This window comes from Balaenoptera borealis, assembly GCF_965194805.1.
Source record: "Balaenoptera borealis genome assembly, chromosome: 18".
NCBI lineage: Eukaryota > Metazoa > Chordata > Mammalia > Artiodactyla > Balaenopteridae > Balaenoptera > Balaenoptera borealis.
In genome coordinates, this window is record NC_138877.1 from 8,042,456 (window position 1) to 8,067,553 (window position 25,098).

Here is a 25,098-nt window from a genome sequence, read left to right on the forward strand (position 1 = left end):
AAATATATAAGAAACTGGTATACTTTGAAAAGCACAGAAAAGATGTTTTCATTGTTTAATAATCCCACACTAAAAAAAAATCAGGGGGAAAATGAGAGCTGTCATTAAGAATAGGAACTAAAGAGGTTGTTTCTTATGATAAACAAATATGTATTTCATACCATTCCCTAATGAGAACCTAGGAAAATGGTGCTTTTCTTTTACCATGAATATTTCTGGATGCAGTTTCTAGCTGCCTTGAGCAAAGTCCATTCTTATGTTGCTATGTTTCTGCAAATCTCTTCCAGAGCCGCTGTGCTGGATGACATTTTGTCCAATTAGTTGTCAGCATATTTCCTTTTACCTTCACTGCAATAACCTTACTTTTTCTAAGAAGATTTCACACCATCAACCCGTTCATTTAAAACTATACAAAAAACTGTTCTCAAAGACCCACTGCTAGGCAACAGAAACCTGTGAACTAAATCTCAGGTGAAAAACAGTTCTCTTCGAAGAGAGATGAGAACAATTACGGTCATTTCACAGTAAATTATTAATTTAATCCAGAATACAATATCATCTTGTTAAATTTCTAAATAGAGGTCAAAACAAAAAAGACAACCTACAAGGACTTAAGCATTTTTATGAGTGTGTACATGTATATCTGAATACGTACAAACATGTATACACGATCAGCACACGACAGATCCCTGATGAACAGCTAATTCGGTTTGCTGTGTTTGATCAACGCACGTCTGTCCCCTGTGCTACAACTCCGGGAGACGGCACAGAATGTCGGTGCGCTGGGTTTTCAAGAGAGCACTGTTATTACCAGGTCTTCACAGAGACGTGCTTTGAAGAGACACAAACGAAGCCAGTTCTTACAGTAAAGGCAGAATAACTTGTACTAAATTCAGAACTAGCTTAGATTTTGAAACATGGGCTCTGCATTGTAAACCAAACTAAAACATTTCACACACATTTATCTTTGAGGAAAAAAAGTTTGATTCGGGAAAAGGCTTTTAAAAGCTTACAGATTTCATGAGAAGGGTTTCCTAAGGCCTTAGAAACCAAGTTGTTCTTAAAAAATAATTTCTATGAGTTAAGCACAAATGAATCATAAACTTATGGATTGAATTCACCTTGAAATACACAAGGGTTTAAAACTTAAAGGAAATATGCTTGGTAAAGTATGTTTGAGAAATGTTATAAAATATATTTCAGAAAGTTTGAAAAATAGCTGGAGGTATTTTACAAATCCCAAATGAAGCTTGATTCACCCATCTCTAATTACAACACTAATTACTAACACTATAGTTTAGGATTTATGTTATGGAATACAGTAGTCATACCATGATTAGTTATTTGTTGAAAGAAGTTATTTAAGATGTGCTGATTGAAAGCATTTTGAACGTTCAGAGCTAAACTCGGCTCTGGGGTAGTTCTTCAAATACGGACACTGAAGCCAGGGCAAGTACACGGGGCTGCTCTCCTGGTAACTGATGGCGACCATACGTACAGCTGAGGACTTTGGAGCTGCCGCCCTCTGTGCAGAACACGGTCAGGAATCTTATTAGTAAAAATAAACGACTGAGCTCTATATCACTTAAGTTGGTGATTTAAATATGATTCATGGAAACTCTTAGAATGATCAGTTCATTTCATAAAACCGGCCCTGAAGAAGAAACAGCTGTATATTGACACTCTGATATAACGTAGGGCAACAATATTCCCAAAGTCATGTCAATCCCACAACACAAGCCATTATTTTTTCCTATTATTATAAACATAAATACTGTAACAGAATATATCACTGTAGTCTGCCCAGAAGTCTCCTGGTAAAAAAAGCGTTACAGGAAAGGGACGGTAAAACGGTGATTAATAACCTCAGAAAAATGGGTGAATGTCAACATATTTATTTCAAGAATTGAGTACTTTTGCATTTAACGTTGTTGAAAGTAACCTTGGAATATGGCAAAGGACTAGGCTCTGGAACTAGACTGACTTAGGTTCCATCCCTTCTTCTACTTCTTAGGAGCCAAATGACTAGAGCAAATCACTCTATAAGCCTCAGTTTCTTCTTCTGCAACAAGAGCATAATAGTAAATACATCTTAGAACTAATGTGTGGATTTAATAAAGCAATAAAAGTACAGTATCTTGCATACAGTAAACATTATAAATGTTAGCGCCAGTCCTATGATGTTAATTTATCTGATACTTCTTAACTATCATCAACTTAGGTGAACAGTCTGTATTGGCACCATGCTGCAGAGGCTTTAAGGTCCTTAATAAATGTTCCCCTGTCTGGCTTGCTTTCTTTATACCTTACCTGCATATTTGTTAAGATCAGAAATAGATGCAAGTCCCATTTCCCAGTTCAGAATGTGATCTTGAACACAGATCTTAAAATCTCCCTGGGCACAGTTCCTTTACCTGTGACACGAGGGGACTGGACCAAGTCATTTGCTCCCAGGTTCGGGTCTGCTGGGCCAGGAGCAGCTGAACGCGGTGATACCCAGGCAGACAGGGAGGAAAGCACGGTGCACCAGTCTCCTGAATCTGAGCCTGGGTTGATGCAATCAGCCAGGTGAGACTTGAGCCCACCCTGCCTTTCCACCCATCCATTTGCAAGGCAGCTGCTGCCGCTGGCCAGGCAACGCTTCCATCTTGCCTCGCCGTTTCCACCTGAACTCCTGGCCCCGAGCAGGCCCCCTAGCACTCCAGTGTGCTCTGCCGTCAGCCACCTCAAGGCGGCACCGGCCATACACCTGGAGAAAGTAGGAAGGACGGAAGGGAAGGCCCGAGCCACACGTGTGTCCTACTTTTGTCCTTAATTAATTTTGTACCTCATTCTTTTTCTTCGTATCCTTTAAGAGATCAAAACCTCAATGGTGACAGCAAGAAAAAAAGTGGAGCCATGGAATTAAATTGTTGCTAGGTGCCTTCCAGCTATAAATATTATACAACTACATGACAAAATAATGATGCATAAATATCTACTTCACACTTGGTCTACCTGGAACACTCTGGGAACTAAAGATAAAGCTAGAAAGGGCACAGATGGCCTAGATAAATGACACAAACACGAACGCTCGAGGAACAGACCTCCCTATCACTCCTCATCCCCAAATGGCTGTACTCCTAATTTACCTGCAATTCTAACACGCCTAACAACTGTTTCTTTTCATTAGGTTCACTGAAGACCACAGGTTGGAAACTGGAAGAGAAATAAAGGTTGACAGCCTGATAACAGAAGAGTAAAAATGCTATAGAAGCAAACACCAAAACTCAAAGACCACTGAGTGACAGGCAGAAAAGCCCTGCTGTCCCTCCACTAGCTGCTGAGGGTAGCACATCACAAGGAGAACTCTGAATCACAAAGAAAAGGTTACGTTCAAATTCTCTACTTTACAAAGTCAGAGAACAAGGGTGGTATCTTTTAGAAAGGTTTCAATAAAAACCAATTAAAAATAGATAAGCATATGAAAAGATGTTCAACATCATGTCATTAGAGAACTGAAAATTAAAACAGCAATGAGAACCCACGACACACCTATCAGCACGGCACCGTCGGAACCCTGACAACACCAAGTGCCGGTGAGGATGTGGAACGACGGGGCTCTCACTCATCACCGGTGGGAATGCAAACGGTGCGGCCACTCTGAAAGGCAGTCTGGCAGCTTCTCACAAAGCTAAACATACTCTTACCATACATTCCACCAACAGTACTCTTAAGTATTTACTCAAATGAGTTGAAAACTTATGTCCAAACAAAACCCTGCGCAGGAATGTTTACAGCAGTTTTATTCATAAATGCTAAAACCTGGAAGCAACCAGAATGCCCTTCAGTAGGTGATGGATAAACAAACTGGCACATCCATGTAATGGAGTATTATTCCATGATGAAAAGAAATGAACTATCAAGCCACAAAAAGACAAGGAGGAACCGTAAATGCATATGGCTAAGTGCAAGAAGCCTGTCTAAAGAGGGTACATACTGCATGATCGCAGCTATATGACGTTCTGGAAAAGGCAAACTGTGGAGACAGTAGAGAGATCAGTGGGTGCCAGGGGTTAAGAGGAGGGGCAAAGATGAACAGGCACAGCAGGGAAGATTTTAGGCCAGTGAAACGATTCTGTACGACACTGCGATGGTGGATATGTGACACTATGCTTTTGTCAAAACCCAGTGAACTGTAATATAAACTATGAACTTTAGTAATAATCAATACTGACCCAACTAAAACAAGCAGATCACACTAAAGCGAGATACTGATAAAAGGGGAAATAGCGGGCGGGGGAGAAGTATATGAGAACTTTCCTCATATACAGGTTAATTTTTCTGTAAACATAAAATTGCTCAAAAAATAAAGCCTGTGAAGTAAAAAAAAAAAAAGTTTTGGAGAATTCATAACATAAAGACACAGTCATGTGGCGCAGATGTAGAGAACGGACTTGAGGACACGGGGAGGGGGAAGGGTAAGCTGGGACAAAGTGAGAGAGTGGCATGGACATATATACACTACCAAATGTAAAATAGATAGCTAATGGGAAGCAGCCGCATAGCACAGGGAGATCAGCTCGGTGCTTTGTGACCACCTAGAGGGGTGGGAGGGAGACGCAAGAGGGAAGAGATATGGGGATATATGTATATATATAGCTGATTCACTTTGTTATATAGCAGAAACTAACACAACATTGTAAAGCAATTATACTCCAATAAAGATGTTAAAAAAAAAATGGAAACAGGAAAGAAAAAAAAAAAAGACACAGTCACGTGGAAAATTCACCTTATGGAACATCCACTTTGCAATGGTGCTACACAAATACGTGTATTTGTTAAACCAGTTAGAATTAATTGAAAAGCCATTCTTATCTTACCCGCATCAACCTTGAAATTATTAGCATAATGCACGGCAAACACAGAATGTCAGGTTCACAATATGTGATTTTATAAGAACGAAAACTCCGGAAAAAGTCATCCCTTACTAGTGAGGGATTTGTTACTCCCACTGGCGGCAATAAGTGGACCAGCGACTGTAGATCAAATATGAACCACAAAGAAAACACCGACAAGCCACACTCTAGAAATTTATTACCAAACTACAACCTATGCACAGACACAGCTAAGCTCATGAAGCTAGTGATGTAGCCGCACAAAAGGTAAGGAAAAGCACATTTAATAAATACAATTTGGAAACGTCTTTTTCTTTAAATTAGGTTCAAAATACTGGGAGACAGACACTGAAACAAAAATCTTAACGAAACACTTACAGCACATAGTGATCTCGCTGGACACCGAGTCCGCACGGTGTTAACCGAAGGCGACGCCTGCTGCCCTGCTGCCGTGTGAACACACATGTCACGTGTCCACCTCTGTGTGTCTCCATGAAGTACTTAGGTCCTCGTACAGGAACAGTGAGGTCCCGAGTCTTTTAATGCTGTCACATGAGTCTGTATTTACGGAGCTATGAGAAAACGGGAGGACGTGTGTTGTGTTTGAAACCACTCCTTGACACGAGGCACACGGAGGGATGAAGCCGTCCCAACAACGAGGGCAAGCCTCTCCCAGACATGCTGTAGAGGCTTCACTTGGAATATATGGCTTTCCCAGAGGAGGAACAACAAATATTTCCAAGGGAAATTTCAGTGTTAAAAAAAGTGAGTGAGAGAGGAGAGGGAAGGAAGTGCTTAGACGAACACATAGGTACGATAGATGACGAACTGAATTTCAATATGGTTTCAATTCATTCGCACCTAAAACTAAGCCTGTTTGACTGAGGTAGACTCTGGAAATAACATGTGCAAAGATTCAGGTTTTCCAAAGGGCAATATTTAGTCATTTCAGAGGTTGTAAAACAAAGGTGCATTTTATAATTTTGAACATAAAATCAAATGGGAGTCCTAGGAGGAAAACCTCCACGTTAATTCCCTACCAAATTTCCATATGTACAGAAACCTACACACTGCTGGTGACAAAGCAGAATCTAGGTTATTTCTATACATATAAAATAAAATCAATCAACAAAGGAGAAAGGTAAAATAAAAAGAATAAATTTGATGACGTTACCTTAATATTTTTCCTGTTTTTATTAACAAGTCATGTGGAAATTGAGAAATATTCCTAAAGTTAAAGAGTTGTCCGGAGCCAAAAAACCTAATAAAAATTCAAAGAATTATTGTTAATTTGTGAATGTTTAAAAACATATGTGTTATCTTAGGGACTTTATTTTTTAAATATTCATACAGTTTTCACAAGAGAAAACAATATTAAAAGCAAATGTCCTAAAAAATCAAATAAATAAGTACAAAAAGCCTAATTTAAAAGTATAAATAAGTAAACATAGTAATTATTAGTTTTTAGCTTTTTCTGAAAAAAAAAAAATTAGCGGAGATAAGGATAAAACATTTGGGGTTTAAATATTTGTATTCCCCTAACACGCCTTCCAACTGTAATTCCTACCCTTTTCTATCGTGACAGATTCTTAGATTCACATAAATATTATGTACATCACAAATTAAGTGGTATGTAAAAACTACTACACAATCAAAACCATTATGGAACAGAAGATACAAAACAAATGTTAAAAGAAGGATTACTATTGTTTCTTCATATGGTTAAAGTGGCCCTTTCTTGGAAAAGGGCAGCAATTATCCTTAACATTTTATGCCTATCACACAGGAAATACCCTGAGGTGACTTATCATTCACAAGAGAAAAGGAGTGGGAATCTACTATTATGCCAAAAGATTCAATAATCAAGACAACACAGAAGGAGCCAAAGCCCACATGACAAGCAATACCTGCCTCATCCTTCACTTTACCTCAAGGTTGTTAGGGTCAGGAAAGTGAAACAGAACTGCATCAACTGGTCTATGATTCTCATCATGGATACGGCAGTGTATACAGAAACTTCCAAGGAGGGAATTCAAACAAACTCAAGCTGTTCAAAACCTACAGTATCAATACTTTCTGTTCAAAAGAGTCAGGCTACATGTAGCGAAGTGAAAGAGTGACACTTATATTGAAAATCTGGGCTGTATACACACATTTTTCCTGATGTAGATGTATGTTGTTTTACGGTAGATTCACCAGACGCTTGCTCACTTTTTGAGTAATTAGTGATTTCAGCCTATTTTTGGACAGTCAAATATCACATCATAAAAACTGCAGTCTCTGGAGCCCAAACGAAACCCCCAGTTAGGCAGCTAGACCACAACATGTTACCTCTTCCAAGCTGTCTTGGCATTTTGGGAGGTAGAGGTCCAAGCCCAAAGTGTGTTTGGTCATTCTGGAATGCCCACACTGCTGCTGACTGAAGATAAAGTCTGTGATGCCATCGTCTATTTTCTACGTGGATTACTAGAAGGTTTCAGCCTACATTAGAGAGCCATTTGTCTGGCACATTCCATTGATATTAATTTCTTTTTAAAAATAAAGGAATTGTGCAAGCAAAATGTTTGAAATAAACATGTAACATGTTTACATGTTTGCCATAATTGCATGTGTATGTGTTTACAATAAACATGTAGCTTGGGAAATGACAAAAATTGTTCATGAAAATAGCCAAGATCTATAATAGTTCTGTTGTTCAAGCAAATGGATACCACTTCTAATTTTAAAGCAAATTTAAAGAGAGAAAAACTTTTAAATGTTATCTTTCCAAAGCAACACGCAGGTTACTGTGCCTTCCATTTATAAACTGAAATCGCTTCATTAGTTGGAGCCAGAAGCTACACGGTGTAATTACAGGAAGTGCCCAGTCGGTACTGCACTGCCTGGTCCAACTCTGTGGCCACAGAGCGCCCACCCAAGGGACAGGTACACGGTAAGCAACCAACATGATCCTACTAAAATGGAGGACTATCTGATCAGATATCTGCGAGACAGAAGTGTAGAAAACTTAGTCCCGACATCACTGTGTTGAAGAACCCCAAGCACTCAGGTTTTCAGATGAATTAAAGGAACCAAATCTTTCTAATTTGATAATACAACAGAAAAAATAAAATAAAACACAAAAATTCTCTCATTCTGGGTAAGGCAACACAGTCTTACAATAAAGACAATGTACATACCACGTGCAGGAAAGGTTGGACAGAACGCCCTAGGGATCTCCTCAGGATCCTTTAAGGGGTTAATACATACAAAGCATTCACCATCCACTGACAGAGCAAAATGAGAAACAAGGGAAATAAAAAAGCACACCGGACTGACTTAACACAGTAAAGATAAGCTCCTAGGAGGCTTGAGTCTCCAAGTACTGCTCAACTGATAGTTTTTAAAAAATCAAAATTACCATGTCATTATGCATGAAGAATTCAGAAAAAAATTGAAATGTAAGCCAAGACAAATAACATGAAATCTAGAAAAATGGTCTGACTAATCAACTAAACTATGCAAACAAGTTTTGGCAATCAAAACACTAAGGTTTTAATGACTGCCCCCTAGGACTTCAGGAAAAAAATAACTTACTGGATGGCAATAGTCTGCAAGATTATCTTAGTGGGATTATTTATTTCTTTATTTTAAAAGTTCATGAATAAAAGGAAAGTTCTCTCATTTCAACTTTTAAGATGAACTAAATCAATTAAAATAAAATCATGATATCTCATGATTTTAACTCTTATAAATCTATGCCTCAGAGGAAAGGGGGGTAATTTAAAGCATTAGATGAATACTGTGGTATATAGTTCTAAGTAGGGGGAAGAAATCTCTTAAGGAAACTGTTAAGAGTTTATCTTTAACTGTCAAAAAAAGCTATATGTTATTTTTGGTTTTAAACTGTCCAAAATTGAAAATTCAGGATATCATCAAATACAAATTTTTTAAAGCTTGACTATTAAAGCAGAGGTTGCCCAATCAAAATAGGATAAATGCAATTTTTAAAAACTAACACTAGGCTACTCTACTTGTGACTAGATACATGGCCTCTCCTTTTCTGGCCTCCTTCTACAGTCTAATTCCTGCTGAAAAGAATGGGCATGTCATATTTCTAACCTAATCTTAGCGTGCGTACAAGCACTCAATCTAGACAAGGAATGATTCCTAAATGTTCGTTGTTCATTATGCACGATGTTATTTTGTTAATAAACAAGGCTCGAAAACCATAAAGATTTTGCTTTGTTTGTTTTGCATTAGCCACAAGAGAGTGGACTTGTTTAGAATACCAAAGCATTTATTTAGAATATGAAAGGCAAATTCAGCAAAAAACAATGTTTGAGCTGAGAAAAATCAAGGGTTTATCTGTTGAACATATTGAAAGAAAAGTGAAAACAAACTCAGAAGTCTAGAATGAAAAAGAGCATCTTACGCAAACATGATGTTCTTTCCACCCTTCCAATATGAAATGTTGCCAGCAAAAAAAATACTGAAGACCAGAGAAGCCACTTGGCAAAAGGATTCAAAAACCACAAAGCATGAGGCTATTCCCCCATAAAGCTCAATAAGTGATTAAATAGCTAGTAGAGGGAATGGTGAGGGAAAGGAAGGGAAAACTCAAACTATATAACAGACTCTAACAGTAGTAGGTGAATTCTAAAGGTTTAACTAGCAGATTCATTATTTAATCCAAAACCATAATTCTTAACAACAAATAATAGATCTGACACAAACCCAGTTTTGATGTTAAAAGCCAACAGATATAGGTCCCTCATGTTCAGAGCAAAGAATAGAAAAAACTAAAAAACAATGAACACTAGTGAGAAACAGAGCTCCTTCTACATTTTCTGTAAACAAGTTTCTACAATAGCACACTGGTCGCTTTCTTCAGCCCCCGATACTCTGGTTAGGGTGTGCAACTGTAATGCATGGATACGTGGATATCAGGCTCTCTATGTAAGCTTTTCTTACTTCTCAAGTATATGTATGTTCTTTGTGTTTTAAATTTTTTCTTTAAGAGAAAATCTCTCCAATGTAAAGTTCCAAACCTGTTTTTTTAAAAAAATTGCTGGAATTTCTTCACATTTTATAAACAAAAATACCAGAAATGAAAGAGCTGACAGAAATTCAAGCAGATCCAAATTCAACCATCCACTTTTCATATTTCTCCAAGTCTGCAGCAGAGACAGACTTAGCAATTTTCTTAAGAGCCAATTCAAAGTCTCCTTTGGTAACAGGCATCTGAAGTTCCTCTTTAGAAAGTGCACGGATCTCTTCTGGACTTAGGCCATTGATTCGTCGTCTCATTGCCATTAAAGAGGCATCCCTAAAAATATACCAAAATCAGTGAATACTTATTGTTGCAAATTTTTTAAACATACTCAATTATGATAATGTTAAGGGAAAACATTCAAAAGATCATTTTATATGTTTTTACCATGCTGCTCAGAATTTTCCACTTCAGAGACATCCTGAGGGCTCAGGAAAGGTTAAAACAGGATGCAAAGGACTTAAACATAAAAAGTACTGTAATGAATCCTAAAAGTCTAGGTTGGGCTCAGATGGTACTGAATTTTCTTTTCCCCACTTGCTCCTCAAAGACAGCCCAGAAGTCTAGGAAACTGAAGGAGAATTATGAAATACTGAATTGCATACTTGGAAATAAACATACGGCTAACATTAAGATAACTCAAATATTATACCAGTTTGTCTACAACCTAATTAGAGGAGGTAAAGCCAGGAATCTCTCTCTCTCTGGAGCATGAATATATCTAAATATAGTGGATGTGGAATTCCCTACATGGAATATTTGTGGGCAAGTGAAGAGAGAAAATCTGGCTTCTCTGGGTCCTATTTTCAGCTCATTCTGATCACTTGTAAATAATTACGCAGGTTAGGAAGAAGTGTACAACTAGTGCTCACGAAAAAGCTATTAGGCAGCCAAGCCAACCAAAACTTCAGATTTTTATACATTTTACTATGGTAATAGTAGAAGCTATTGTGAGCTTATTGAGTGCCACTAAACTTACACGCGTATAGGACAAATACTCGTAGAAAAAATGAGTAACACAGATGTTATGGTTTTAAAGAAAGGCTACTGATGTCAATTTAAGTATTGTTAGGGAAGGTAAGTACTAAAAACAAATCCTCTTCACTGAGTGATGTGAATTGTCTAAAAGTTATGATGTCACTAAATTGAAAGGGAAATTTACATACATATATCTATATCTATCTATCTATCTATATATATATAATTGATCACCTTTGTTCATCTGCGTATAGTAAAATAATGCCAACCAAAACAAAATGATATTATTTTATGTTGATGCAGCTAGTCTCCAATTTAGGGCTAAATTAACATTAGGTTGTCAAAGTCATTTATTACCAAGTTGGGCAAAACAATTTCTTAAAAATCAAAGGCTATAAAAGGTGAACTACAGTTGACCCTTGAACAACACGGGGGTTAGGGGTGCAGACCCTTGGCACAGTTGAAAATCCAGGAATAACTTATCGGCAGCCCTCTGAACGAGCAATTCCTCCTTACCCACAATTCCAGATTCAACCAACCGCAGATCCTGTAGTACTACAGTATATATTTAGTGAAAAAAATCCACACAGTTCAAACCTTCATCGTTCAAGGGTCAACTGCACACTGACTTTAAGACAAGTCCTCCTGATAAATCCATAACTAATGTCTAACGTCACGGATCATTAAAAAAAAAAAAAATACCTGCAAACATTAGTTATATCAGCACCAGAATAGCCCTCAATCTTCTCTGCTATATCTTCCAGTTGAATATCAGGATCCAATTCAACCTCACGAAGATTGATTTTCAGAAGCTCAGTTCTTCCTTTTGCTGTTAGAAGATTTTTTTTGTTGTTATTATTAGACGTTTTACTTTACAAATCATTTTGATAAGAAATCACCTATTTAACATTCAGGAAAAGAAAGAGTCTAATGCAAAGAAAAGTCAACAACTGTGAGTCCACTAATATTACTAATTCACTGCATGACTAGTGGAATCATTTAACTTCCTGTGTGCCTTGGCTGTAATAACTAATAATTGAAACAAAACTCAGAGTTTTCCTAATAGATTGTGAAGATACTTGCTATGAGAACAAAGGGTCTGAGATCCTTTATGAAAAATAAAAACATTAGTATTCAAGCACCAGAAATGCTTTTGTAAAAAAAATATTTAGCCTAGCTTTATGAAACTAGATTGCATGGTGTGTAACTCCTGTGAGTTACTTTGCTCACCTTTTAGTGTGACATAGGAAAAGATTTCCAGAACTCTAATCAGTATTTTTTTAAAATCCAGTTTTCTTTTCCTAGCAATCAGCAATTGGCACAAAACGCTTATTAACATATTTTTTACTTGGAGAGCTGGCCCACAGACATTTGCTGTTCCAATATGATTGAAATGTGTATCGAGTAAGCTGAAACAAACAGAATTTTTTAATAACCAATCTTGCTTGCTGTTTCACCATCAGTTTTTGTGACAAATCTGCTTAATATAGGACACTAAGATAATGCAAAATTAGCTCGGATCCGGCTCTCTACGATTTCCTGATATACAAAATGAAATTTAATTTTCCCAATTTTTATTCTGAAAAATTTTAAATCTTCAGGTAAAAAAAAAAAATAGTGAACACTCATTAACCTTTTCTCTAGATTCACCAATTGTCAACATTTTGCCATTATCACTCCCTTGCCCTCTCCTCTCCTCCCCACTCTCATTTATGAACTGAGAGCTAGCTATAGGCCACACAACACTTTATCTTGAATTCTTCAGCATGTATCTCCTAAGAACAAAGGTATCCATACAATCATCACACTTAACAGGAAATTTAACACTGGTACATTAGTATCATCTAATACACAATCCAGATTAAAATGTACGCATTTGTCCCAGGCCTTTATTACTTTCTTAAAAACCATTACACATTACATTAAAGTTATTGTCTCTCTTTAGTCTTCTTCAAACAGTTCCCCAGTGTTACTTTGTTTTGTCTTTCATGACATTGACAATTCCCCCCCAAATGATCTTACAGAGTTAAGGCATTCCATCGAAGACCCCAACGGGTCTGTTTGTGGAACCTGACAGGCAGATATGAAAATGTTAATGGAAAGAACCAAGAATAACCAAGACACTCTGGACAATAACAAGGCAGGAGGAACTGCTCTACTACAAAGCAATAGGATTCAAATCTGTCTAACACTCTTGCAGAGAGAGACAAGCAGATCCGTGACACAGAATGGAGAGCCAAGGAGCAGAGCAGAGCCTATACTATGGACACCTGATTTGTGACGCAGGTGGTTCGGGGCAGTGGGAGAAAGGAGGGTCTTATCAATAAACGATGCCAGAACTGACTACTCACAGAGAAAAAATGGGACTGGGTCATCCTCACCATACATAAAAATCAGTGCCAGATATATTACTGATCTAAACATAAGGTGCAAAATTATAAGCATTTTAGAAGATAAAACAGGAATCTATCTTAATGACCTCAGAGTAAATATTCTTAAGATACATTAAAAAATCGACTACAAGGAAAAAGACGGATAAACTGACCACATTAAAATTAGGAATGCCTATTCATCAAAAGACACTGTAAAACAGTGAAAACACACAATCTACAGAGTTTGAGAAAATATTTACACCAGATTTAACAAAAAACTTATATCTAGAATATTTAAGGACTTCCTACAAATCATTAAGAAAAAGTCAGACCACCTAATAGAAAAATGGACAAAAAACTTGAACAAATATATCACAAAATCAAAATGGCCAAACAATAAAGGAAAAGATGTTCAAATTCTTTAATAATATAGGAAATACAAATTAAACCGCAATAAGCACTGCACACGAAAAGACTGGTACGCATTTAAAAGTCTGACAATACCAAGTGATGGAGAAATGTGAAACAATGGGAACTCTCATACATTGCTGGGAGGAGTGTAAACTGAAGCAACCACTCTGGAAGACAGACTGGATTTATCCACTGACAAGTGTTTCACTGATGAAACATTGTATGAAACAATGTATCCACTGATGTTTCAGCTATGCAACATGACCTAGCAATTCACTCCTAGCATGGAATGCTCCATCCTGGCCTAAAGAAACTTAGGCACTTGCACCATTATACATGTAGAAGAATGCTCATAGCAGTATAATAGCCTAAAACTGGAAATAATCATAACGTCCATCAAAAAATATGATGGATAATTGTGGCAGAATCACATAATGGATGTTATGGGCTGAACTGTGTCCCCTGCTAAATTCTTATGCTGAAGCTCTAACCTCTGATACCTCAGAATGTGACTGTATTTGGAGACAGGACCTTTAAAGAGGTAATTAAGGTAAAATGAGTCAGATGGGTGGGCCCTAATCCAATATGACTGGTATCTTTACAAGAAGACTAGGACACAGAGACACACAACATGAGGAAAGACCACATGAGGACATTAAAAGAAAATGGCCACCTACAAGCTAAGGAAAGAGGCCCTAGAAGGAAACCAATCCTGCCAACACCTTCATCTTGGACCTGTAGCCTACAGAACTGTGGGAAAATAAGCTTCCCTTGTTGAAGTCACCCAGTCTGTGGGTGTACTGTGTTATGGCAGCCCCAGCAAACTAATACAATGGAACAGCACACCGCCACAAACACGAGGTGCCTCTACATGTCACAACATGGATGAATCTTAAAAACACACTGAGCAAAATATGCAAGATACAAATGAGCACAATTAACGTGATTCATTTATGTAAAGTTTAAAAGGAGGTAAAACTGCGTGTGGGGGGATACATGACTAGGTGATAAAGTTATAAGGAAAAACAATAAATTGTTTCCATAAAAGGAGTGACAGCGATCGCCAGCAGAGCAGGAAGGGCGCCGTGCTGGGAACGAGCACACCCGGGGCGTCGGGGGTCTGGTGCTGGGAAGGAACATACCCGGGGCGTCGGGGGTCTGGTGCTGGGAAGGAACATACCTGGGGCGTCGGGGGTCTGGTGCTGGGAAGGAACATACCCGGGGCGTCGGGGGTCTGGTGCTGGGAAGGAACATACCCGGGGCGTCGGGGGTCTGGTGCTGCCCCGCTTCCTGTCCTAGCAGATGGCTCGACGGTTGTTGGCTTTGCCAATTATTGGATAAATTGGACATTTTAACAGATTTTTCTGTATCTGAGTTATATTTCACTCACACACACACACACTTGAAGTAAGACGGAGCAAAGCAACGCAAAGAGCAGCCAGAGTGAAGAGAGAAGCAGCAAGCAGGCAGGACCTGCGTGTGACTAGGAAACTGTGACCTCCAGAATCCCTTCACCTCGGGCGCTCCCATCCTTGACCATCTTCAGCCACAGGTCCCCCCTGCAGTGAGCAGGGGTACCCACAGGCGGTGCGGGCCCAGGAAGTCCTCCGCCCAGGTGGTCGGCCAGAGGGCTGTGGGGAGAAAGACGGGGAAGGGAGGGAGCTCGCAGGGCCGCTGCTGCGCGAGGTGCTCGTGCCCCAGATGCCGCAGGGGAAGCTCCACGTTCAGCCCAAGAGCTCCACACACAGCAGGTGGACGGTAGTGAACGAACATCGCTTTGCTCTTTCAGTTCCCATGTTAGAACACCACTGTATCTGCAAATCAGAATGCTTTACTGTGGTCTGCCCTAAGAACTTAAAGCATCGAGTTTAATATAACGCATTCGCCCCCAGAAACAAAGTTCCTGACAGTCAACTTAAATGAACTTTGGAGCATAAACCTGCTCAAAAGTGAGGGCCTGGTGGGACTGAAGCTTAGTAGGAAGCATTCTCCTCTTCCCTAGTAACTATGGTTTGGGAAAGATAACTTTTAACACTGGTTGTATCTATGATTTGTTAGAAGATTCTAAGCAGGATTTATCATCTCTATAAAACTGAATTAATGATATGTAATAAGCTTGTGAAAGGATTTAACGAGGGGTTAATGTGTTAACAACAGTATAAAGAACTGCCAATGCTACGTAACCAAGTTAATACACATTTGAAATTTAAATAAACACTGTTAGATGGATCACACAACTTCTTCTTGAGTACCGGAGGCAGTCCAGCACGGCAGATAAGGAGCGTGTGCTCTGGGGCCAGATGGCCGGGGCGCACATCCCTGCTCTGCTGCACCGGGCAGGATACCTAACTGCTCGGGGCCTCAGTTCCTCATAAGTAAAGATAAGAACAGAATCTGCCTCACAAGCCTGATGTGAGGGTTAAATGAGCTAATACACGTAAAGCCCGGTCCACAGGCAGCGCTCAGTAAATGGCGGTTGCCCCATCACACACACCACCTTCAGTCAATCAACAAACAGGATTAGAGGGAGACAGAGAATAGCCAGATCCCTTCTATTAAGGACCACCTGGGGGATAGATAACAGAGGAAACACCCAGGGGAGTGAAGTCCACACAGGGAGAGAGACCTGGGCAAAGAAGACTTCATAGAATTGGTATGCTTTCATGTCGACTTTGAAAAATCAATAAAATTTAAATACGAAGGAAGAGAGAGAACAATCTGGGAAATGAGAGCACCATAAATTATGACATGGAAGTAGGAAGAAGCACGAATGAAAAAAAAGGTAAGTAGAAAAGTACAACACAGTATTAAGAAATGCAAATAGACACAAATAGGATAGATAAGGTATGAACTTACAGTTTAAAAAAAATGTACTCTGACCCTGATGTGATAGGAAATAAGAATCACTCAGAGTCTAAGAGACTCTGTGATGCCTTGGTGGTTTAGGGAGGTTAGTCTAAAAGCAAAACATAACTAAATGAAGGGGGCTGGAGAAAGGAGTTCATTAGGCTGAGCAGTGGTTGCTGCCATAATTCAGATGCATAAAGTAAGAAGAGACTTGGTGTAAGGCCAAGCTCCACCTGTGCCTGTTATCTGACTTCTCCCATCTGTTGACTACGGCAGATTGTATTTACCAAGATGGTGCAAGAGCCCCTCCTCCCACACACGCTTCTACAATGTGGCCTTCCACTCCTCCACCCAGAGGTAGTCTGATTCCCCTCCTCTTGAAAATGGGTGGGCTTGTAAATGCTTCAACCCAGAGTACAGCAGAGGTGACACTGCGTGACCCCCAAGGCTAGGTCATAAGAAGCAGTGCACCTTCCACCTTTTCCAGTGGAACAATCACACCTGGGGCGCTGAGCTACCACGTATGAAATGTGACAAGCTGAGGCCACCATGCCTGAGGAAGCCCAGGCCACATGGAATAACCCCAAGTAACACAGCGGTGCTCCAGAAAGACAGCCCCCCCTGAGGCCCCAGGCCTCAGCTGCCAGGCATGTGAGTGAAGACACTCCAGATGATGCCAGGCTCCAGATGTGGAGTCACCCTCAGCCGCTGATCTTCCAGTTGTGACCCAGACATCGTGGAACAGACACAAACCATCCCTGTGGTGCCCTATCCGAATTCCTGATCCCAGAATCTGTGAGCAAAATAAGACTGTTTGGAATGGTATGTTAAACAGCAAGAGTAACTGATACACTGACTTTTCTTGCCATCAAGTTCTAATTGCCTCGCAATCTTAAAGAAATCTGCATATTTCTTCATGTAAATTACATAACTTACAATATGCCTTTTTGGGTGGCTTTCCTTGTTTTATCTATTTTCATTCTTATACTTCTTGCCTTTTCCAACTAAAAATTGCTTTTCATGGTTGCTTTTGTTCATAAAATGTCCTTCAATTTTTTTACTTTAATATAATCTACTTTTCTTTCCATTAATTTTACCCTAGATTTCCAAATCATTCTTTCAGTTCTCTCATCTTTCCAAATTTTCTTTATAGTTCTGTCTCTTCCAGACCCTTTTATCCCACCAGATGCTCCGGCCACAACAGCTGTCCATTCACTTTCAAGCAACCATGCCTTTGTTTCTGTGCTTCTCTATGGAAATTCAGCGAAAACGCAACTTCCTCCATGAAGTCTCCCCTAAGCACCTCAGTCAGAATTTACTATTCCACGTTTCCACCCCAAAAGTACTATGGGCAACTCCAGTATCACATGCTCCCTTGTTTCCCTGCAGTTAGGGTAGGTGTATGCCCCCTTCCAACCACACGGTGAGTTCTCTAAGGACAAGGATTGTACGCTTTATATTCCCACAGTACCTAATAAATGTCTTTCAGATAGCAAAGAGCTAAATAAACACCTGTTAAATTAATTAACACAGATAAAAGAAGTTAGAAAGGGTGGGGTTCTAATTATGATTATTTGTTTGGGAGCCCTTTAGCAGAAAGCAATTTCTCAAGTTCTATGGTCATGAGGTACACACATTCAGACTAGTAATGAGCAAAGAGAAGCACCTAAAAGTCATTACCTATAATGACTATTACCTTTACCATTACCTATAACATAACCTTTTCATAAAGGAAAACAAGTTTAGAAAAAATCCCAATAGTCAGCCAGGTCTATGTCCTTCTCCAATATTTCAAAGAAAGCTGAATTCCTACCTTTGTATCATAAAGTATATCTTTCTCCCCAACCCAAGCTTTCCTCAGCGGTTTATAAAATTCCTATCATCAATTATTTTTCTAACTATATTTTTTCTGTCTGTTATAGTGGATTAAAGTTCAAAGTACAAAAGCTCAAATGATGTCAATTCAAGCAGTAAAGCTTTTATTTTCCTCATCAGTATTAATTTTTTATTTATAATCATTGTGCACAATAGCAAAATTAAAAGATTTCATATAAATATACTAGGTGTCATACACATATTTTGTTTAGAAAGCAAGGAAGAAGAGAAAAAAGGGGGAAAGAGAAAGGGAAGAAATTTATTAAATCAGAAGTGATAATAAACCACTCAAATTTCAAATCTTCATGTGACTAATATAAGAGCAAGACAGACACTAAAGAGCTGCTTCTGGGAGGAGTAATATTTCAGGACAGTTTGAATCACTTCCATTATTGCTTTAAATAAGTTTATTATTTTGTAAGCTCAATTAGTAAGTTAAGCATTATTTTAAGAAAATTTTTTCTGTTTAAGTAATGATATTATTAGAATTAATAGAATATGTAGTAGCAGTCAGGAAAGACAATACGAGATGTAATCTGTGAACTAGAAATCTACCAATTATTTATATACACCCTTGAGATCTAGTTGCAAAAGTGAATAAGGAATATATTACAATAATTAAGTTTCAAAAGTCATAGGTGAGGCTATGACTTCTGGCCATCATTAAAAAAAAATGGTATCAGACTTATCCTTCTATGGTAAACAACTATTAAAATATAACAGGCAACTGTTTTCATGCATTAGCCAACAGATAGTAAAGAACTGCAAAGTGACTTTTTAAGTTCTGCCCATAATTTGAGTGCCTGCCAGAACAAATCTCAACACCGTTTAAAAGAAAACAACATAATCCAGACACTCTAAAATGTAGAGCATACAATAAAAATTACTGAATGTGTGAAGAAACAGAAAAATGTGACCCATAAACAAAAAATTTTTTAAATAGCAAATAGAAACAGATGTTCCACATGTTAGAATTAGCTGACAAAAACTATAAAGTAATATATCAATTACCTATTTCAGAACAGCATATTATACTAAAACTTAGTGGCTTAAAACAAGTTATTACCCACATAGTTTCTGTGCATCAGGAGTTTGGGAGCAGTTTAGCTAGAGAATTCTAGTTTAGGATCTGTGATGGTTAATTTTATGTGTCAAAATGGTGCCCAGCCATAGTGCCCAGATATCTGTTCAAACATTATTCTAGATGTTTCTGTGAGGGTGTCTTTGGATGAGATTAATATGTAAGTTGCTGGACTCTTAGTACAGCAGACTGTGCTCCATAATGTGGGTGGGCCTCAATCTATCATCTGAAGGCCTGAACAGAACAAAAGAGGTCCCCAGAGCAAGAGGGAATTCTGTCAGCAGATGGCCTTCAGACAAAAAGGTTTAATCCTTTTTATGATCTAGCCTTGGAAGTCATATGGCATCACTTCTGCCATATTCTTTTCCTTAGAAGCAAATCACTAAGTCCAATCCATTTTCAAGAGGAGGGGAATTAAGCTCCACCTTTTGGAGAGAAACATCTCAAAGAATTAAAGGAAAATATACACAAAACCAATGATCAGATGAGGAATCCCAGTAAAGCAACAGAAACTATAAAAAAAAAAAAACCAGAAATGCTAGATTTGCAAAATGTCAATACATCTGAAATGAAAAATTCACTGGACAGGATTAAAAGCAGATTGGCGATGGCAGAAGAAAACAGTGTCAGTGAACATGAAGACAAGTGAACAGAAACTACCAACCTGAGGAATAGAAAGAAAAAAGATTGAAAAAAAATTTAACAGAGTCCCGGTGATCTGTGCAGCAATATCAGAAAGTCCAACACACATGCCGGATAAATAAAAGGAAAACCCCACAGAGGTACATCACAGTCAAACTGCTGAAAAACAATGATAAATAGAATATCTAAAAAGTCAACTGTAGAGGACAAACACTCAAGAAAATACCAGCTTGTTTTCTATAGTTAAACATATACTCACAGGTATTTATCCAAGAGAAATGAAAACATATGTCTACACAAAGAACTGAACATGAATGTTTATAGCAACTTTACTTATAACAGTCCCAAACTAGAAATCATCTAAATATCCATCAATAAGAGAATAGATAAATAATCTGTGCATGGTCATATAACAGAATACTACTCACCAATAAAAAACAACAACATCGATGAATCTCAAAATAATCATGCTGAGTGAAAAAAGCCAGTCACAAAATAATACCTACTGTATGATCCTATTTATGTGAAATTCAAAATAATCTATAGTGACAAAAATCAGATCAGTGGTTGCCTGAGGTGGGAAGTGTTTTGGGGAGAGAGGAATGGACTGCAAAGGGGCACAAGAAATCCTTTCAGGATGAAAGATATGCTCTGCATCTTGATTGCGGTATGTTTCATGGCTGTATGCAATTGTCAAACTCATCAAATTTTATGTGGATAAAGCTTATTATATATAAATTATTCCTCAATAAAGCTGAATTTAAAAAAATAACCAGAGGGAAAAAGATATATTACATACAATGATCGGAATGGCAGCTGACCTCACATGAAAAACACAATGGAGGCCAGAAGATTACAGAATGATATCTTTATAAGCACTGAGAGAAAAAAACCAAAACAAAAAACAAACAAAAAGCCCTCTTCCAACCCAGAATTATTTATCAGTCAAAAACAGCCTTCAGAAATAAGAGTGAAATAAAGACATTTCAGAAAACAAAAACTGAATTTGATGCTAGCAGACCTTAACTACTAAATGAAGTTCTTTAGACAAATGAGAGATGGACCCAGCTGGAAACTTGAACCTTAAAGAAGGAAAGCAGAGCAGTGGATGGTAAATATGTAGGTAAATAGAAAAGACTACTATTTGTGCTCCTCTTAATTTAAGTTTGAACTGACAATTTAAGCCCCATTATATGTTTGGATTTACAATGTATGCAGATGTAAAATACATGACAAAATAGCACAAAGGCTGGGGGAGGCAAATGGTTCTTACATTTTACATGAAGTGGTACAATATTAGCTCTACAGTGACTGTAATAAGTTACAGACGCATATTGTAAATCCCTAGAGTAACTGCTAAAAAATATACAGTTAAGTATAGCTAAAAGCCAATAAGGAAATTAAAATGGATACTAAAAAATAGTCGACTATTAAAAGAAATTAAGAAAGGAGGTACAGAGTAACAAACAAACAAAAGGGACAAATAGCAAAATGGCAGACTTAAACATAACCATATCAATAATTACATTATATTTCAATGGACAAAATATTCCAATTAAAAAGCAAAGATAAACTATACAAATAGTAAGACCCAATTATATGCTGTCTACAAGAACTGCACTGCAAATACAAACACGTACAAGGTGAAAATTAAAGGAAGGAAGCAGATATATCATGCAAACAGTAGCAAAAGAAAGCTGGTGAGGCTATATTAATATCAAAGTAAACATCAAGTCAAAGGATTTAATCAGAGATGAAGAGATGTTTCATAAAGGTAGAAGGATCAAGAAGATATAATAATGATAACTGTTTATGTACCTAATGACAGAACTTCAAACTGCATGAAGCAAAAATTTACAGAATTAAAGTGAAAAATAAACAAATTCACAATCATACTTAAAGAGTTTAACCACCCACTCTCAATAACTGATAGAAAAAACCAGAGCAAAAAATCATTAAGGATCTAGAAGATTTAAACAATACTATCACAACAACTTGATCTAACTGACATTTATGGAATATTGTCTCAACAAGTACAGAATAAACATTCTATTCAACTGCAGCTGAAACATTCAGCAAGATACACTATATGCTGAATCATAAAATCTCAACAAAATTCAAAAATTGACATCTTACAGAGTAGTTCCTAATTATAGTGGAATTAAATTAGAAATCAACAACAACAAGACATCCAGAAAATCCTCAAATATTTGGATACTAAACCACATACTTCTTTTTTTTTTTTTTCATTCTTGCCTCATGGCTTGTGGGATCTTAGCTCTCCAACCAGGGATTGAACCCGGGCCCTCAGCAGTGAGAGGACGGAGTCCTAACCACTGGACCACCAGGGAATTCCCTAAACCACATACTTCTAAATAACTCAAGAGTCAAAGATAAAAAGAAAAAGAAAAATTTTTTAATATTTCTAATTGAATAGTAAAGAAAATATAACAAAATTTGTGGGATGAAGCCAAAGCAGTGCTTTAAGAGAAATACAACCTTAAATGTTTATATTAAAAAAAAAGAAAAAAGGTTTAAAATCAACAGTCTAAGTTTCTAACTTAATAAAAAAAGAGAAAATTAAACTCAGGAGTATAAGGGAGAAATAAGAAGAGATAAAATCAATGAAATACAAAACAGAACATTAACAAAGCAAGAAGTTGGTTCTTTGAAAAGATTAATAACACTGATAAATGTCTAGCAAGAATGATCAAGAACAACAGGGATGAAACACAAATTACCTCTTCTGGGAATGAAAATTGAGCCATTATTATAGATCATACAGACGAAACAGAAAATAAGGTGTGTGGATTTGTACTGTGTCAACTTCAGTGAAGCTAGAATTTCACTTCTCAGAATTCTCTTCATTACATAGTTCTGGGTTAGTGCGGACCACATCAGTCATTATGGACGAGATGTGAAAGGCAGAACTGAAATCAACTCAGAAAGTTAGTTCAGGGCATGAAGAGCATTTGTAGCTGAGGCCCATTTCACACTTACTAGAATGACTAAAATTAAAATACTGGCGATACCAAATGTTGGCAAAAATGTGGAAGTATTGGAATTCTCATTCATTGATGGTGAGAGTGTAAAATGGTACATCCACTTAGGAAAATGGTTTGCGCATTATGAAGTTAAACACATACCTACCCTATGATCCACCTATTCTCTTCTTATCTATATTACCCAAAAGAATTGAAAACATTCATCTATAAAAAGATCTATACAAAAATATTTATAGCTTCATTCATAATAGCCAAAAACTAGAAATAACTCAAATGTCCATCAGAAAGAGAATAAACAAATTGTCATGTAATCACACCACAAATAAACTACTGATACATGTAACCACATGGATGAATTTCAGAAACATTATGTTGTGTGGAAGTAGCCAGACGCACAAGAGTACATATGTCATGGTTCCATTTATATGAAGTTTAATAATAGGTAAAACTAATCTATGGTGTTAAAAATCAGGAAGGTGAATGACTGTTCAGGGTTTGAATCAACTGGTAGGGGCACAGAGAAACCTTCTGAGGCGAAAGAAATGTCCACATCTTGAGTAGGGTATTGATTAAACAAGAGTATTCATTTGTCAAAACTCATCAAACTATACACTTAAGATTTGTACATTTCACACTGTATGTACATTTTATCTCAATATAAAAAGAAAAAACTCACTTATGAAAATGTCAACATTCATCAACAGAATATTTTTTTCAAAGCAGCATACTTCAAAAAAGATCCCAAGAGAACTTTATTTTTAATCACTTAAGTTTTTTTCATTATAAAATGTTTTTAAATTTTCACATTCTTATCAACGTACATTGTTTTTTGTAGTACAGGGACACGTAAGTATCACGTAAGTTTTAATGAAGACTCAAGTTTAAAAGTAAAACTTAGGGACTTCCCTTGGTGGCGCAGTGGTTAAGAATCCGCCTGCCAATGCAAGGGACATGGGGTTCGATCCCTGGTCGGGGAAGATCCCACATGCCGTAGAACAGCTAAGCCCATGCACCACACTACTGAGCCTGCGCTCTAGAGCCCATGACCCACAACTACTGAGCCCGCATGCCACAACTACTGAGCCCACACGCCACAACTACTAAAGCCTGTGCGCTCTAGGGCCCACGTCCCACAACTACTGAGCCCGTGTGCTGCAACTACTGAAGCCCAAGCACCTAGAGCCTGTGCTCCGCAACGAGAGAAGCCACCATAATGAGAAGCCCGCACACCACAACGAAGAGCAGCTCCCACTTGCCACAACTAGAGAAAGCCTGCGCGCAGCAACAAAGACCCAACGCAGCCAAAAAAATAAATTAATTAAAAATAAATAAATAAATAAAAGTAAAACTTAGATGTCTTATCAACTTATTAACACAACCACTCCTCTGAATGTAAGAAACTTCAGCAGAGTACTGCGGTCTCTGTTTTGATAAATAACAAATGGGTTTTGTGATGCTATAAACTTCTTTAAGCAGAATGCCAAGGGAATAAAGACTTAGAGAAATAGAAAAATGTAACAGAGAGTAAAAGAAAGATCAAAATATAGTAAAAGGAAGGCATCATACCTGTTGGGAGAGGTATATATATCCTTTTTTCTAATCTCCTTCGCAATGCTTCATCAATGTCCCATGGGAAATTAGTAGCAGCCAATACCATAACCATTTTGGAAGGATCGTCATTCTCTAAAGCTCCTCCAACTCCTATATACAGTAAGGGGGAAAGATGAGTGTTTTTCTTACAGTCCTTTATTCTTTCATTCAACTAACATTTCTAAGCATCAGCCACAGGCTTGGTGGTAGGCTCAATGACGAACATGACGCAGTTCTGACCTCTGGATGGTGTCAGAACCAGACAAATGAACAGATAGCTATAGAACAAACACAACACAGTCACTCCTTTCTCTCATATTATACTTTAACAGAAATTAAGATGGTTAACTCATTGAGGGAAGGAACTCCTGGTACTACATTATTTTAT

General features: G+C 37.8%; 1 protein-coding gene across 13 annotated transcripts in view; it reads right to left on the bottom strand.

Annotated features, from left to right (window-relative positions):
- Positions 1 to 25,098, bottom strand: part of KATNAL1 (katanin catalytic subunit A1 like 1) — a 192,223-nt gene that overhangs the window by 107,200 nt on the left and 59,925 nt on the right. For 5 of the 13 annotated variants that reach the window (XM_082365169.1, XM_082365175.1, XM_082365176.1 and 2 more), the window contains exons 9-12: positions 24,687 to 24,821; positions 11,590 to 11,716; positions 9,962 to 10,185; positions 5,060 to 6,138 (exon numbers count right to left, since the gene is read on the bottom strand). In XM_082365169.1, coding sequence (XP_082221295.1) covers positions 9,987 to 10,185; positions 11,590 to 11,716; positions 24,687 to 24,821 — 461 coding nt within the window. In that variant the 3' untranslated portion in view covers positions 5,060 to 6,138; positions 9,962 to 9,986. The other 8 variants (XM_082365179.1, XM_082365173.1, XM_082365178.1 and 5 more) reach the window with 6 other exon arrangements.